This window comes from Mizuhopecten yessoensis, unplaced genomic scaffold (assembly GCF_002113885.1).
Source record: "Mizuhopecten yessoensis strain PY_sf001 unplaced genomic scaffold, ASM211388v2 scaffold10771, whole genome shotgun sequence".
Classification (NCBI taxonomy): domain Eukaryota; kingdom Metazoa; phylum Mollusca; class Bivalvia; order Pectinida; family Pectinidae; genus Mizuhopecten; species Mizuhopecten yessoensis.
The window spans coordinates 115,871-133,607 of record NW_018408713.1 but is presented as its reverse complement, the minus strand read 5'-3'; the positions used below and the strand labels follow the sequence as shown (position 1 = coordinate 133,607).

The 17,737-nt window shown below is 37.0% G+C and overlaps 2 protein-coding genes across 4 annotated transcripts in view; both read left to right on the top strand.

Moving 5' to 3' along the window:
- Positions 1–7,474, top strand: part of LOC110462358 (sodium-coupled monocarboxylate transporter 1-like) — a 43,064-nt gene extending 35,590 nt beyond the window's left edge. The window contains exons 10-16 of the mRNA XM_021516292.1: positions 179–291; positions 696–766; positions 1,805–1,891; positions 2,868–3,121; positions 3,701–3,801; positions 4,850–4,968; positions 5,329–7,474. Coding sequence (XP_021371967.1) covers positions 179–291; positions 696–766; positions 1,805–1,891; positions 2,868–3,121; positions 3,701–3,801; positions 4,850–4,968; positions 5,329–5,451 — 868 coding nt within the window. The 3' untranslated portion in view covers positions 5,452–7,474. The remainder of the gene's footprint in view (positions 1–178; positions 292–695; positions 767–1,804; positions 1,892–2,867; positions 3,122–3,700; positions 3,802–4,849; positions 4,969–5,328) is intronic.
- A 2,492-nt stretch (positions 7,475–9,966) lies between these two features.
- The window catches only part of LOC110462277 (beta-hexosaminidase subunit beta-like), a 20,404-nt gene continuing 12,633 nt past the window's right edge, over positions 9,967–17,737 (top strand). For all 3 annotated transcript variants that reach the window (XM_021516181.1, XM_021516183.1, XM_021516182.1), the window contains exons 1-8: positions 9,967–10,123; positions 11,486–11,750; positions 12,300–12,362; positions 13,011–13,057; positions 13,945–14,055; positions 15,171–15,272; positions 15,866–16,004; positions 17,314–17,506. In XM_021516181.1, coding sequence (XP_021371856.1) covers positions 10,022–10,123; positions 11,486–11,750; positions 12,300–12,362; positions 13,011–13,057; positions 13,945–14,055; positions 15,171–15,272; positions 15,866–16,004; positions 17,314–17,506 — 1,022 coding nt within the window. In that variant the 5' untranslated portion in view covers positions 9,967–10,021. The remainder of the gene's footprint in view (positions 10,124–11,485; positions 11,751–12,299; positions 12,363–13,010; positions 13,058–13,944; positions 14,056–15,170; positions 15,273–15,865; positions 16,005–17,313; positions 17,507–17,737) is intronic.

Sequence of the window (17,737 nt, the reverse complement as noted above, 5' to 3'; positions counted from 1 at the left end):
CTTGTGTTTTTTCTAGACCCGTGCCTGTCAATATTAGGAAAAAACATTGTACATTTGTCACTTTAATCAATAAAAGTACCGATACCAACATCATTGCTATGCAGTACAGTGTTTCAAGTACACGCACATGTTTGTTTTGCAAAATTAATCATGATAATATATTTGTTTTTCATTTCAGTACTGTTTCATCTAATTTGTCCGGTCTGTCCGCCATAACTCTAGAAGATTTCATCAAGCCGCATTTCAAAAAGATATCTGAATCAAAGGCTGCGATCATTTCAAAAGTTACAGGTACATTATCGTCTTAGCTATGTACGTACATTACATAATTTCAACGAAACTGCACGGAGGCAAACGAGTGAAAGAATATACATGTAGTTATAGCGAAGAATTAAACAATAAAAGAACAAGAAAATGTTTATCCAGACGATAGCGTCAATATACTTATCAATACAAAAACATTAGATATCTAAACACGAAAACGCGTTATATATCAACAAAAGCGTGTCAGCATATTTATCAACGAAAAAAATGAAAACATTTATGAAAAAGAAATCGTTATTATGTTATCAATTATGTAGCTGTCAAACGTTTTTTTAATTAGAATCTGTCAAAATATTTATTAAAGTGAAGGATATTATCATCAACATGTTATTGATAATTTAGCTATGAATGAACCCTTGTTTTCTTCGTAGTTGTCCTGTATGGCCTGCTGGCTACAGCCTTGGCCTTCCTGGTAGCAGAAATGAAAGGATCGCTTTACCGCGTGAGTTGTTTCATAGAGAAAATGACGTTGTTGGAATAAATAATCGTACTGGTAATGCTAGTTAAAGCGACAAGTTAAATCGTACGAAAGTCATACTGATGCTAAAACGCTACAATAAAGTGTAGAATCAAAATGTTAACATTTAAAGTAACTGCTGGTGTATGGTGCTAACTATGGCGGCCAAACAATGATATTCAGAAATAGAATGGCCGTAAGTGGTGGTGTAAAGTGGTGAAGTTCGGTGGTGAGGTCTGGTATATTTGATGGTTAATACTAGTGTAAAGTAGTAGTGTTTGGTGGTAATTGATGGCGTAAAATACTAATATTCGGTGGTATGTTTGGGTTTAAAGTGATAATATTCGATGGATATTGTTGACGTTATTTAAGTAGTAATATTCGGTGGTAAGAACTGGCCTAAAGTACTAATGTCCGGTGAAATGTTTCGGTTTAAAGTGTTATTATTCGGTGGATTGCTGGCGTTATTTAAGTAGTAATATTTGGTGGTAAGAACTGGCCTAAAGTACAAATGTCCGGTGAAAGGTTTCGGTTTAAAGTGTTAGTATTCGGTGGATGTTTCTAGTGTTACATAAGTAGTAATTTTCGATGGAAAAATCTTGTATAAAGTAGTAATATTTGGTAGTGAGTGTGGCATAAACGCCAAATATGTTTTGTTAAGTGCTGGCGTAAAGTACTCATATTCAGCAGTAAGTACTAACAGTAACTATTATTTGATGGTAATTGCTGGTGGAAAGTAGTCATATTCGATGGTAAGTACTGGGGTAAATTAGTAAAATTTTGTGGTAAGCCGTGTGATGTGGTAATATCTAATGGTTAGGGAAAATATTTAGCAGAAATAGTTTGAAAACCATCAATTTCAATATCGTATTAAATATTGTCATTCTGTTGAACAACATTGGAGCTGTGTGATTGTTTCATGTACTTGATTAATATTGCACGGAAAAATCGATGCAAAAATTGAATTGAGTATTCCTTATTATTTTGGAGATGCATTTTGATCCGTATCTTTTCTAATTTCAGGTAGCCTTGAGTATTATGTCTGTTTTCACAGCACCTCTTCTTGGGATTTTCCTGTATTCCATCTTCTTCCCCAGAGCTACTCACATGGTATGTCCAAATTGTATGCATTGCGTTGGATATGTGAAAAGACTCACTGTTAGCCCTCTATTTGTCATGTTATTTTTATTTTCGCTATTTTCGAGCTCGGTATACTCTTGGGAAAAAAACATTCCCGTGAATAATATTTATCACGTTGAAAAATTAGTAGAGCTATATCTCACCGTGGAACTAAAGTTTTGTGAAATACGATTTTTGAGTAAAACCGCGAAATATTGACTCAAGGAAAAGATCAGCTTTTTACAGTAGAAATGTTGAGATGAAGAAAACATTGATATTTGACAGATATCGTGTTGTCAATCAATAGAGGAAGGAGCTTTAGGAAATTTACAGTACTCCAAATATTGTTAAACATTCCTGTCTATATTGAGGTTGACAGACTACAGAAAGAGTTTCGTATCTCTTGTAAACTTAAGCGTCGGCCGATAACTTCACAAGTGAATTTTGTTATCTCTCGTATGCAATGGAACGCCAACAAATGTATGCACATTTCATTTTAAAACAGTTTTTATTTACCCTTTTTTATGAAATATAGAAGCAAATATTAACTGTGATAATTTGCTGTTACATATCTCCAATTTGTATGAACCATATCAAATATCATGTTGTAAGAATTTAATCAATAAATTCAATATAAATTTTATCAATTATTCAATATTTCCTTGATATGTAATCCATAGCAAATTCAGAAATTAAGCAAATCGGATAAAAACACCAATGATATGGGTACAGAAAACACCTAATATTGTTTTACAAATATGAATATTTGTCATTGCAACATCACTTAAAAAAAACCAGATTCTCTTTCACAGATGAATTTGAAGTTTTCTTTTGTATTGTAACAAGACATGTTTATCTCCCCTGCGTAAACTTGATAGCTTCATGAAAAGTATTTGCGCAGATACTCCCCAGATCTATTGTCCCCGGATGAATCCCCCCTTTTTAGCTTGATTTCTATCTAAATCAGGGCTGTCTGGTTGGTGGAATAGCTGGTATGGCCATTACTTTATGGATATCTATGGGGCAGAGCTTTTCTACCTCCCTCAGGAGAGAACAGGCGCTACCATTTGCACCCATAGACCGTTGTTTCCCGGTTGTAAACAACACTTTTATGAACATGAGTATCACAACTCCAGAAAATGTCTCCACAACATTTGACACGCCCACTTCCGTTCCGGATATACTAAACTCCACATTAGCGCCATTTGTGAATACTGGTCCGTAAGTATGACTAATTCCTAAACTAACTTCCCGTTGGATCAATAATATCGAGTTGTTCTCAAACAGTTTCTTATGCATGTAACTGTTTACATTCATCTGTTTTTTGTAAATTAAATTTTACTTAGGAATCGGTATCAGTTATTTATAAATAACGACACAACGAAACAAAATTGATAATTAATAAACAAATTTTCATTCAAACATAATACGAGAAATATGTAATTATCTTTAATAAATATTGTGATTAGCTTATCAGCGCAGACGTAATCTACAAAAGCCGGTGTTAATCTGAATGAATCTAGAATAATCCTGACTATTTCTAGAAATTCCGATCGTTATCATTAGTTCCAGGTTTACGGTGTATAACGTAAAAATAGACGGCATTGGAAATGAAATTGATTGAAGCTGGAATTTTCCCATATTCAGAATCATTCTACATGTAATTAATTTGAACATAAATGTCCATTCTCTATATTTTAATTGATCGTATCATTAACTTATGTGTGTCCATTTATTTCTATGTAAATTGTATGACGTTTCGCACTGTTAAATGTATAAACAATACTGTTTATTTGACAGGCAAGGACTCGATCGGTTTTATGCAATATCATTTTACTGGTTCGATACCTTAGCGTTGATTGTGATCCTGACAGTCGCTATCACAGTCAGCTTTATAGTGGGTGAGTGCAAACGATTGAGCTCAGATTGCTCTCACAATATGACAGAAACATTCCGACATTTTCCGATTTGAAATCTTTCACGAGTAATAATTTGTTCAGTTATGCTTATAAAACGTTTTGAATCGGTATAAAATAAATAAATATACAACATTTGACATAGCGCACTATCCAGCTAACATTGGCCACTCTAAAGCGCTTTATAGTACATTCATGTAGATATTCAATTTTATACAGTCAATGCAATAAGCATATATATTAATCAATACAATATTGAGGAATTCGCAGGAGCTGCCTTATCAGGCGCTAACTACTAGGGTGGGGGGAGGAGTTTAATTTGGGTCTCTGCCGTGTCCTCCTAGTGGAACACACAGATGAAAACACCGATTCTTAAGGAGGCCCCACATGAGTGGCCTCTTACGATAACATGCATTGCGATACAGCAGCTCTATACTTGTTTTCTTTAACGTCCCCTTAAAAGTAGACAAAGCATCCCCCGAATCTGCAAGGGCCTCACATTAGTCGCCTCTTACGATACAGCAGGCATATTCTTTCTCCAAACATGCACAGGTGCATCAAAGGTCTATACTCGTTCTGTTTTTTGACATTTTATATTTCATCCCACTCACCTCTCATGTATCTAGGACACCGTCGGAAACAGAAACCGTACAATGTAATACCTATCAAAAGCAATCTTATACTCCAAATTTGTCAAGTGCAGTTGAACAGAAGGTGTAGTGTATCTCCCTCGAACACACACACGCACACTGTCAGCCGACTGTTTTATGCGTCCTCTTTAAAAATGTGTATTAACACACTTGAATTTTTTAATTGAAATGAGAAAAAAATAATTGTCAATGACCCAATTAAACTTGCCTCTATTGCATGGTATATTATACCTTTGACAGGTTGTATAGAATAACTGTCGTTAAACAAAATAAAAAATAAAATAAAAAAAGGCGTTTAGAACCATAAGCACAATGTTTGTCCAATTTGGCGTCATCTACGTTATGTTAGGTAGCTTGTTCATTGTTTCGTGTTATTGTTATAGGTAGACCCTCGACAAGACAAGTCAATATGAAGTACATCTTATCATTCTCGGAACAGTTCTTCCCTTGTCTCCCTGAAAAGGCAAAAATATTTCTGACATGCGGTGTGGACATCGAAAAGGTAAGTTTCTTTATGCAGATATTAAAGCAAGAAATTTATTGTCTATAGTTATGCCCATTTATGTCCTCAAATCGTCACAATAAGACACCTACAATGGAAAAAAAAGAGGAAACATTTTTTTCGTAAAATTGTTATGGAACAAGTCAGTTTTCAGGACATTTGCAGTTTATAAGCTAGCGTCGTAAATTTCATGCCATCGTGATCCTTAAATGTATTATAATAATTGACATTGCTGTTTATTTTAACAGTAGATAGAAGCAATGTATTTAAATCTGAGGGTTTGGCGGTACATTTTATGATTCTGATTTTAAAAAAGCTTTAGCATTTGTGAAAATGTATTTTCTTTGATATATTTTTAAGCGACGAAGAAAATGTGGCTCGCATGAGAATGGAGACGCCCAGCATGAATTAGCAGTTGGACTGATTCCGGAATCTCCCACCTCCCCAGTGTCCCCTACATCAGAGAGTATAGGGTTCTCCTGAAGGGCCCTGGCATTCTGTATCCGGTCCAAGCCCTTAAACTCCAGCCATGCCACAATCCTCCGGCATGTCTTTTGATCGCCTGCAATTAAGAAGTACACCTCATTTGCATGTTGCTGCATGAGCACTTGTATTCGTGAGGATATATTCGCCGGTGGTTAAATGCAATGACTGATTTAAATCAAATAACAAACAAAATGGTTGTTCATATGTAAATACTAAAAAAGTGTCTTTGTGACATACTGTACACGGTTTGAGTTAACCTTGTCAGTAAAACTTCAGTCAACACGCAGTATGATCGCATGTACACTTACTAACTTGTATATATGTATCGTCTTGAGAAACATAAACATAATATTTAGGCATGTCAGAAATTATTTATCAATTTATATATATGTACACTTCATGTATTACAATGATTGTCGTGCAATTCTGGCACTTTGATGTGTTCCGACCGAACCCTGCGTTATGTCACCATGAATGCATTTAGATGTAAATATATTCCGAACAAAAATATTATTATCCATATTGTGTTCGGTTTATAAAGGTTTTATTGGCTGTATAGTGCTACGGAGGAAGTATAATTACGGGTAAGGTACGATTGAAGTTGTCAATGTTTGTCAGTTATAACTTTAATTGGTTTTATGTTACTGTAAAACTGACATTGTTTTTGTGGTATGAGTATTTTTAGTACTCATTTGTGTCTTTAAGTCAATCTCAGTTTTTATTCCTCAATATATTTAAACTTATACCGCTTCACTTATGTAAAACTTAATCACGTGCGTTATATAAATGTGTTAATAACAAATAGATATACTTTAATATTTACACTGTACCATTTATCAGAACCGGTATTTGACTGGCTATCAGTCCCTATGATTATTACTTGCTTTTCTACATGTATGTTGTCTCTAGCAAGTCTACAGGCTCTGCGTAAAGGTAACACATAATAATATACACTGAAGTCAACCTACTTTTCCGTTTGCTTTCTTACAAATAAAATAAGGCCTCAATGACATTTCCTTGACGATAAGACCATGCAAGCAATACCCTCCCTTTATTCCTAATTTTAACGTGATTGACGTGGGTCTCTATCTTTAGATTATGACGTAACGAAAGCAATGATATATTCTCCTACCCATGACCAGGTTGAAGTAACCGATTTTCGTTTTGATTCAGCAGATATATTCAACCTTTATATAGTATCTTTGTAAAAACATGATCATCAGGTTGGGGGCGTGCACTTCAACTTACGTCTATTTGTTTACAGGAGTATGTCCACATACTTTCCCTACATGGATTGAATTATATATACTATTTATATCTCTGTCACTTTGCCGATAGAAATGCCGTCAGTATCTATTTCGAACATTAACCGAAATAATTTTAAACCACAGGCTGGATTGTGTATTTTGATGTTTCAGAAATTCTTGTTAATATAATAACAAGTTTGTCTACATTTTTTTCACACAAAATATTTACCTTGACTATTTTATACTACTAGACATATCCATATATTACTCCATTAATGCTGAAAAAGAACAAGGTAAAGGGGAGGCAACTCTAGCTTCAATTTGAAAACTTAAAACGTTTAGAAGTGAGCAGTGTAATCATTTTTATTTTGTTATGAAACAAACGAAACGACGATTTATGATTGCTTTTTTTAAATCTTGAAAATTATGTCCTAACGTAAATTAAGCTGTACCTCACTTTTACTATGTTTGTAAATAGAGAACTATTGCAGAAAAAAAATCAGTGAGAACTTATCTTGTAACTGGATTTATGTGTCATTGAATAGAAACGTACATACATGAAAATAAGCGTTCTGACTAACGATGTTTTGTTGTTTGTGTGTAAATGTAAAACCATGACAAGGTCTGCGGTGTATGTGAAATGTTGACCTATACATGTAAATAAAATACAATGCTTTGTTAAATGTTGTTTTGTACATATAACGTTTTGTCATGAATTATTTATTACATGATTTGAGGTGATGTTGTGTGGTGAAATAAATATTGTTGTAATTACAATATGGCTCAGTGTTTTGTATATAAATACATAAGGGCACAATTAGTAGTGCGTCATACTTGATATATTTTACTGGCGAATAAGCTTGCGCAATTAATATGCATCATTCGACATTTTTGTTTGGATGTTTATAAAAATACATAAATGTATATACCACGTAGTTTGATAAATTTCGAGACTTCTTCACTATAAAATGGGTCAGAAATATTTTACCGGTTGTCAATTTCATCTGCAAAGTATATATGAACCACGCAAGTTGTTACTGTTCTTTCTCTTACCCTGGACAGGTGTATCCGCATTTTTACCGGTGTGAGATTTCCTTGTCTCACCCTAGGGTTAAGACGGGGGGATTGCCCTATTCATAACAATGGCATGACGTCACTTCAACAATAAAATGACGTCTCGTCAACAATCCATCAACGTCACGTCAACCCTGAATTAAGCATGTAACGTTATCATAACATTGTGTATATGATACACAATGGGAGAACAGGGTAAGAGAAAAAGAATCATTCACCCCCTTGCGGGTGAGATACTGGAATCTCAACCCTCGGGGAAAGATTTTTAAGTTGCCAAACACTCGGCAAAGCCTCGTGTTTGGCAACTTAAGAATCCTCCCCCTCGGGTTGAGATTCTCCTATCTCACCCCCAAGGGGGTGAAAGATTCTATTAATCCATGCACAGGAAAGTTCACCCTAATCATTCGTACCCTTGGGAGGCTAAGAAATGACTGTTTCTTTTAAAGAGTCATTGGCGCTATTGCTATTGCTTTTCCTATTGCTGGGTAAATAGAGCTTAATATTTCTGAAGGTGGCGGAACACGAGGCCCTACATTTAACATTTTGTGGTTAGGTTTGATAAGGAGTAGATAAGTAGCAGGAAACAGGAAATTGCAGCAGTTAGACAGGAATTCGAACCCGGGATGTCGAAAACTTCGAGACAGACATGTTGACCTGTAACTATACGAGGTCCCTGGGACCGAGATCAAGTTTTAGTACAAGAGCAACGAATAAGGCATTTAAAAAGTGAATCAATTGTTTAAACCTAACAGATAACATGATCCTCCCCTATCATCCCGGTCATAGATGTTCTGCCCAATTGTTTAATCAGGGATATACCGATACAAGTCCTGAGTAGATACGACAGAAAAGGCAATACTGATAAATAAAAGAGCTTCAGTGTTCCAATGTTCCGGATCCAGAGACTTGGACGTGGAAAGCTCTGTTTCTGGACTGGAGCAGGGTGAACGATTGTACACAATACCTTCATTCCGTTCAGTGTGCCGTAGAAGTGTCTGGAGCATTCTAGCTGCTTTCTTACGACAGCTCCCTTGTGGCAAAGGTATATTCAATAAAGCTAAAAGGAGAGTTGGTTTCCTAAGTTGCAATTTCTTGTGACAGATCAGACCTGCAGTTGCTTTCCAGTAAAGATTTCTTTTGCAGCCTTAACTCGTCTTCCCTTACCCAACAAAGACATTTGAATTGTAGAGATTATCCGTTTTGCTTATATGATGTGTCTTGGGCCCTCCCTACTGGCTCTTCCTTTCAGGAGGTCATGTAATCTTTCTTTAAGTATCAGTGTCTTGCGACCTGTTTTCCCTTCATTGTGTGGTAATGGCGAAGTCTGTAGCAGCGACCCCACCAATCAATTTGCAGTTTTTATAGGTAGGCTATCCCTACGCACGCGAGTACTGGCTCCATTGTGGGGGTTTTCCAGCCCTCTGGTTACTGTACTTCTTTGGAAGATGTCACTAGAATATCAGAGTCTCAACTGCGGTAGGACAAAATCACACATTTATGTTTTGGTAATATTTAATATAATAAAATTGAGATTAAGTTTTTAAAGCCAATTTTTACAATGTTATAAATAGTATAGCTCTATGGAGTCACAAGGTTGGTTTCCTTGATATTTCACTTGGGTTTGTATTTTTCTAGTGAGGAAAGTGATCATCCTCGCTGCTAATCCGCTTGTTTACATGTTTGTTTGCTTTCCCAATTCAAGAGAGAAAAACTATTCTGACCTTAGACATTGTGTTGTCATCATACATGTCGCGTTTGTGACTTCATTTGAAACAAATCCAATGACTTACTGAATCAATCTTGGCTACTAACTCGTAATTTAAATTATCTTTGAAAACTTTTAAACATTTTCTCAAAAGATTAAATTCATCATTAAATATTTCACTGAAGTATGTGACACATTTTATGCAATTCAAAACAACCAATACCACGATCAATTTAAAGAGTCATTAGCTGCAGTGTAACATTTCCACCCGCAAACATTCCCCCTCTCACAGTGTTATTGAAATACTTTAAACCTTATCTTTCTATACTTATTTGTACACGTTGTTTCATCTCTAGGCTTCTCTATTAGATATATAATTGACACAATTACCGCATTCCTTAGGTTCACCATTACATAACCCTAGCTGAGTGCATTCCCCAGTACACTGCTGTCTCCTGCCCGTAACACATTCCTAAATGTCTCAGGAACAGTTATGTAAATTCTGAGCTAGACGTCCAGGGTGTAATGCTTTACATTTGATATGGATATACATCAGATATTACGTGTTGTCAATGTGATTGTGTTTTGTGTATGCTTCGTCAATGGATATATTACCTACATAGCCATCAGGCTGCCACTGCAGGTGAGTAATGGCATAAATAGACAAACCAAATGCTGCCACTGTAGGTAAGTAATGACATAGATAGACAACCTATATGCTGCCACTGTAGGTAAGTAATGGCATAGAGAGACAAACCACAGGCTGACACTGTAAGTAAGTAATGACATAGATAGACAAACTACAGGCTGTCACTGTAGGTAAGTAATGACATAGATAGACAAACCACAGGCTGACACTGTAGGTAAGTAATGACATAGATATACAAACCACAGGCTGCCACTGTAGGTAAGTAATGACGTAGATAGACAAACCACAGGCTGCCAATGTAGGTAAGTAATGACATAGATAGACAAACTACAGGCTGCCACTGTAGGTAAGTAATGACATAGATAGACAAACCACAGGTTGTCACTGTAGGTAAGTAATGACATAGATAGACAAACTACAGGCTGACACTGTAGGTAAGTAATGATATAGATAGACAAACTACAGGCTGTCACTGTAGGTAAGTGATGACATAGATAGACAAACCACAGGCTGTCACTGTAGGTAAGTAATGACATAAATAGACAAACCACAGGCTGTCACTGTAGGCAAGTAATGACATAGACAGACAACCTATATGCTGTCACTGTAGGTAAGTAATGACATAGATAGACAAACTACAGGCTGTCATTGTAGGTAAGTGATGACATAGATAGACAAACCACAGGCTGCCACTGTAGGTAAGTAATGACATAGATAGACAAACTATAGGCTGTCACTGTAGGTAAGTAATGACATAGATAGACAACCTATATGCTGCCACTGTAGGTAAGTAATGACATAGATAGACAAACTACAGGCTGTCACTGTAGGTAAGTAATGACATAGATAGACAACCTATAGGCTGCCACTGTAGGTAAGTATTGACATAGATAGACAAACTACAGGCTGTCACTGTAGGTAAGTAATGACATAGATAGACAAGCTATAGGCTGACACTGTAGGTAAGTAATGACATAGATAGACAACCTATAGGCTGCCACTGTAGGTAAGTAATGACATAGATAGACAACCTATAGGCTGCCACTTTAGGTAAGTAATGATATAGATAGACAAACCACAGGCTGTCACTGCATCAATTACGTATTTTCGAAACTGAAAGTATTTTTATCGATTTCAAATACATTCTATTTTTCTATTTGATTTGATCAGTGATAAGTTATTTTTCTGAATTTTCATTGATATTATACCAAACTAAAGTACGTGATAAATAACTACCTCTTCAAGCTTTGAAGTCCCATTTTTACTTATCATTTGTTCTGTTCTGTTACATACATATATCGTGTACAAGGCAACGTCGTAGACGTCTTTTTCATTTCTCTCTCAATATCTATCAAGGGTGAAATGTCAGCGCCAGGATCGCCATGGCCACATCCAAAAGAGCTGAATTCCACAACGCAGACTCTATCGCTTGACATGGCAGACTTCGAAATCGGATCTAACGTCATTGGATGTGACGTCATTGAAAAAGGGATAGCGAGACACAAGGCTATGCTAGGATTTGGACATAAAGACGACACACTACATGCTGTGGAGGACCTACAAATACACGTAGAAAACACCTCTTGTCAAGCGTATCCCTATTTAGGGATGGACGAATCCTGTGAGTATACAATGTAAAAGTGACATGAAAACAGCAATAAACGTAAGTCACACACGTCATTGAACCTATAAATATTAGTTATAGATACAGTAGGCCAAAAATGAATTAAGGTCTTCTAGGACTCACAGGCGGTGCTAGTTGCCAAAAGATGGAGATCCATATTGGTCTAGAGTACTTTTAAAAGAGAAAGAAAGTGAAGGAATAACGTCGGAATTGCGTAACATTCAAGACACGCCATCTACGTTATGTTATTTTAGTCGTAGGAAATGTGTACTTCTCACTGCAAACGTTAAAAACAAAACACGAAATGTGCCGTTATATTTCTGTGATATAGGGTGGACTCCATCAAGCAATGGTATCGACTTTGAACATAAGGATAGACATTGTATAATTTTTATATCGACAATAACTTGAAAAACTTGAAAGTTGAAAAACGAACACTTTTTATAACCTTTCCGTTAAAGAGGAATTGTTCACATGCAAATGAATAGTTAGAAAACATATTTTTGCATGTGTAACACTTACTGAACATTTTGTTTTATATGTTAGACACGCTGGAAGCTGATCAGCATGCGACCCTTCGTGCCAACAGTATATGGGGGGTTTTAAGGGGTAAGTCCTGCAAGCTTTTAAGTACTTTTAAAAGGGAGTATATTGGGGGTGTATTAAAATTGATCAGACAATCTTTGGTGAAATAATGACGACATGTACAATGTTTCCTATATGACTGTTATGTAAATGACACCGAGGGTCATGGTTCTCTTCCCCGTCAATCGGTCTGCGCTTTATTGTCTATGCTAGCCCCACATACGTCATATTCCCTGTCGCTGTATCTATAGTAAAGGCGACATCCGATATTTATAAGACATAGTATGTATCTGTACGTGAACGAGAACGAAACTAACCAAACGTACCTATGTACCCTGCATGTTTCATCAAATATTGATTCATATTCTCAAAACATTGTGTCATCGATGTTTCATTAGATGACGTATGCGATTGATTTCAAAATTATAAAACATGCTTAGTACACTTACTGTGATACGTAAACCGAAAAGCAGGAGAAGCATAATGTTTAGATTGCTACTACTGATATGATTTAGTATAATCGTAACGAACATGTGTGCCCATATCTATTTATTCGGTTATATATATATATTTTTTTAAATTTTAAACATAACTGGTATTTAAGAAAGTAAATACAAATATAGATGAGTAATCATTTAATCGCAAACGTATAAAGAACATGTTTGATTGTAGGACTGGAGACATTTAGCCAGTTGGTGTATACCACCGCTACAGGACAGGTATAGTATTAACTTGCAGTGCATATCGTGTTTGAACGTAACATAACATGATTGACATATTTGTTTCATAGAATCATATGCCTCAGATTTTTATTTTATCTTCGTTGATCTCACCTGTATCTTGTAGGGGGCCGAACACTCTCGGCTTGGGTTTTCTGCCATGTTAATTTTTTTCACTTTATGATGTCTCGCCTTTTGTTTTGATGCGGTTTGTGTTAAAAAAAAAAAAAAAAAAAAAAAAAAAAAAAACTTCTGATTTAGCCATACTTGTGTAACTAAGAAATGCATTGCGTACCCCTGCAGTCAATCAATCGTACATTAAGTCCCCCGCCGTCTGGGTTCCGTCGGTCCAAAGAGTTTGTCGGAAGCATAACTTCTTTACTAATTCATCTGGAGTAACTAGATTTTGTATGTCAGTTAAAAAAACAACAGAAAGTAGTCACTGTGACCTATGATTTGACCTTTGACATCAACCTTTGAAAAGATTTGCCCTGGGAATAACTGGCAGAGTAAGCAGTACAGGACGTATGTCACTGTGACTTATGGCATGTGATAGGTAAAATCTCTGTAAATAAACAAATCATTACCGGTTCGGAACTATGGATTGCCTTGTAATAATTTGCCTTGTTTGTCAATGAAAACAATGCGATATTCCACAGAAGACATTTACAAACAGTTCCTATTTCAATATTGATGCACTGTTCACATTATTGTCATTTCTGATAGACAGCGCAACCAATACCGCTACAGATTAATGGTAGTCTCAGTTGGCATTTTGTTTTCTTCAATACTACAAGTAACCAATTCAGTAGCCAAATATTGTCTTATCGTGTCACAACCATGAATGTTCATATATCTGAATTTCTTTACCTTCGATATAATTCAAGGCAAGAATTAACAAGACTAGCATTGTAGACGAGCCACGGTTTGCACACCGTGGAATTATGCTGGACACTGCCCGGCACTTCATTCCACTACCTGTCCTGTTAAAGAATCTGGTGAGTAATAGTTTGAAGTATTGTATGTTGCTTATATTTCGTGCGTTTCCTTTTCTGAATATTAATGGTTTGAACACATCCAGCGATTCTACCATCCCTGGAAAAACAAAATTACCTACGATAACCATAATAGAAGCAGATTTGAATTATCATTATATGGCGCGAGATGTCAAGTATCACGTGTGTTTGGTATTGGAATTTGGTAATTGGTATTTCGACGCTTAATAGTTGGCAGTCTGCGTCGGAAAGGCAGGCGATAATCAATTGTTCAAATGATTATCGGAATGCTGTTCCGTCAATTATCATTTCATTGTCAACACGTGAAACGTAGTTACTATCGAAAACGTGATTTATTCCATGACAAGTGACTACAAATAAAGGAATTGAATAGTTGTATTTACTTTGTCTAAGCCAGTACCAACGGTCTTTACTGATGCAGTTTTTGTTAAGTGAATGTGAGCAGTCGATATTAGCATGACGATGAAAACAAAGCTTTCAATCCCTATGTAAATACCAAAGCATTACAAATAGGAAGAGAACAAATGCATAAACATCTAGATGTTTTCATTAAGGTAATTTAATACAGTACAAATATTTCCAGATATTTAACATGCTGCTTTATAGATTTTGTAGCTTTGATGTCTGCCTTATTGTAAAAGAGAACATTTTAGATATTCAGATTTTGTTTTCTATTCTTTTGCGTTTACCAAAATAGAACAACATAAATAAATAAATAAATAAAGCAAAACCAAAACAATCAATGACTCATTATAAAATATATATTTCAACAGCGAAAAACAGCTGTCCAGATAGCTCAGTGTGCTAGAGCGAGATCACATGTATAAGGATCCGAGGTCCAATATTCGGATCTTGCGCAAGGCCCGTTGAACTTTCTACTTTTAATCCTGAAAACATTGTGGATGATCATTTGTTTTTGTTCATTTCGTCTGTTTCATTATTTTCATGAAAGTTTCTGTATGGTATGATTTCTTTTCAGAAAGGATTTATGGAAGCAATAGTCATGTTGGATAAAACGTTTTCAACGCATATTAACAGTTTTTGGCAGTGGTACGGGGATCCATAAAATGTATGTGCGTAACATCTGTATATTTCAGGATGCTATGTCATACAACAAATTTAATGTGTTCCACTGGCACATCGTTGACGACCAATCTTTCCCCTACCAGAGCATCAGGTTCCCGGGGCTGTCTCATAAGGTACTTTGTTGTCGGAATAATCATAGTGTATTTGTTATACCTGATTCGATATGAAGATGGACAGGCTAAAGACTAGGAACGCCACAGTCGCATACCTTTAAGACATATTTAAGGATAATGAGGAATGTCCATCGTCATACTCTTAGTAATTAGATATCAAATTTCAATGAAAAAGGTAACATTTTACAGCGCAGTCTTTTCGTTTATTTAGAATTCATCAGTGGTTCAAAAGCTTGAAATATATTTAAAGAATAGAAAAAAGGAAAGGCTTCTATGCAATTATTTGTAACGTTACATTCTTGTTTTAACTTTTGGCTGTAACCGTTTTGATATGTTAATCGGTGCAGTGACAGCGATAACATTAATCTTTACATCAGTGTACGGAAAGTACATAGGCAACTGATAAGCGCAACAAAGCCGATGCGCATTTTATTTCAAAGAGGCTCTATGGAGGACGTTCTAATTTGTTTCCGTCCCAACATTATTTTAAGGGGATAGTCAGCTCTATTTGGTTCCTCTTCAGTTCTTCTTGCTTTCCTGTATTGACCTGATTTTTTTGTGTTAACCCTGTCGCATATTTGTTTCAAATTAAGGGAGCATACAGTCCAGTCCACGTGTACAGTCAGACGGACATAAAGACAGTGGTTGAGTACGCAAGGTTACGGGGCATCAGAGTCATCGTCGAGTTTGACACGCCTGGCCACACCCAGTCTTGGGGCAAGTTTGACCGTGGTAAGTATTGACAAGCCCGGACACACCAAGTCCTGGAGGAAGTTTGATCGTGGTAAATATTGACAAACCCATTCCTGGGGAAAGTTTAACCATTGTAAGTATTACACGCCTGGACACACACAGTCCAGGGGCAAGTTTGACCGTGGTAGGTATTGACACGCCTGGACACACACAGTCCTTGGGGAGTTTGACCGTGGTAAGTATTGACACGCCTGGACACACACAGTCCTTGGGGAGTTTGACCGTGGTAAGTATTGACACGCCTGGACACACACAGTCCTTGGGGAGTTTGACCGTGGTAAGTATTGACACGCCTGGACACACACAGTCCTTGGGGAGTTTGACCGTGGTAAGTATTGACACGCCTGGACACACCCATTCCAGGGGCAAGTTTGACCGTGGTAGGTATTGACACGCCTGGACACACACAGTCCTTCGAGAGTTTGACCGTGGTAAGTATTGACACGCCTGGACACACACAGTCCTTGGGGAGTTTGACCGTGGTAAGTATTGACACGCCTGGACACATACAGTCCTTCGGGAGTTTGACCGTGGTAAGTATTGACACGCCTGGACACACACAGTCCTTGGGGAGTTTGACCGTGGTAAGGTTTTGACACGCCTGGACACACCCATTCAAGGGGTAAGTTTGACCGTGGTAAGTATTGACACGCCTGGACACACCCAGTCCAGGGGAAAGTTTGACAGTGGTTAGTATTGACACGCCTGGACACACCCATTCAAGGGGTAAGTTTGACCGTGGTAAGTATTGACACGCCTGGACACACCCAGTCCAGGGGAAAGTTTGACCGTGGTTAGTATTGACACGCCTGGACACACCAAGTCCTGGGGGAAGTTTGACCGTGGTAAGTATTGACACGTCCAGACACACCTAGCTCGAGTTTCCTCTGGCCCTGACACAAGACTTAGACATATTGTCATATGAATGTCTGGTGTTGGGCCAATGCGCACTACTATTTGAAAACGTAGAATTCTCAGACACCATTTGGTAACGGAGAGTTTTGAGGTGCTGACAACAAAAAACTAATATGACAGCACATACCTCAGATATATCGCATTGCATCTTTACCGGTAAATGGTTCTGAACGGAAAGTTTAATGCAGAAGACGTGAACGTTCTGCATAAGTATTGTACATCAATTAATCTTTATTTAAAAAACAATCCTGGTTGAAATATACATAATCAATATTAATATATTAATTTAATTGATATCAGCTTTTCATTTATCATCTCGTAAAGTTTAAGAAATTGAACAGTAATTTCACAGAAAATGACATATTTTGGGCAGACCTGCTTACCCCATGCTGGCACAACGGCCATAAAGGAGAGGCTGAATACAACCGGCATGGGGAGTACGAACTGATGAATCCTATGCTGAACTCGACCTTCACGTTCCTGGAGGAGCTGTTTTCTGAGGTGACATCCGTATTTCCGGACGATTACGTACACCTAGGCATGGACGAGGCATATCATTATTGCTGGTGCGTTCACTGCAACACACATGAGTGTGTATTTCACTTTCCAAACCGTCAAGGAAATCATAGTCGAAGTAGTTATAAGCACTGGAGTATATCGGTAGCTGTATCCCTTGTATCTGTTTTGGAGTATATCGGTAGCTGTATCCATTGTATCTGTTTTGGAGTATATCGGTAGCTGTATCCCTTGTATCTGTTTTGGAGTATATCGGTAGCTGTATCCCTTGTATCTGTTTT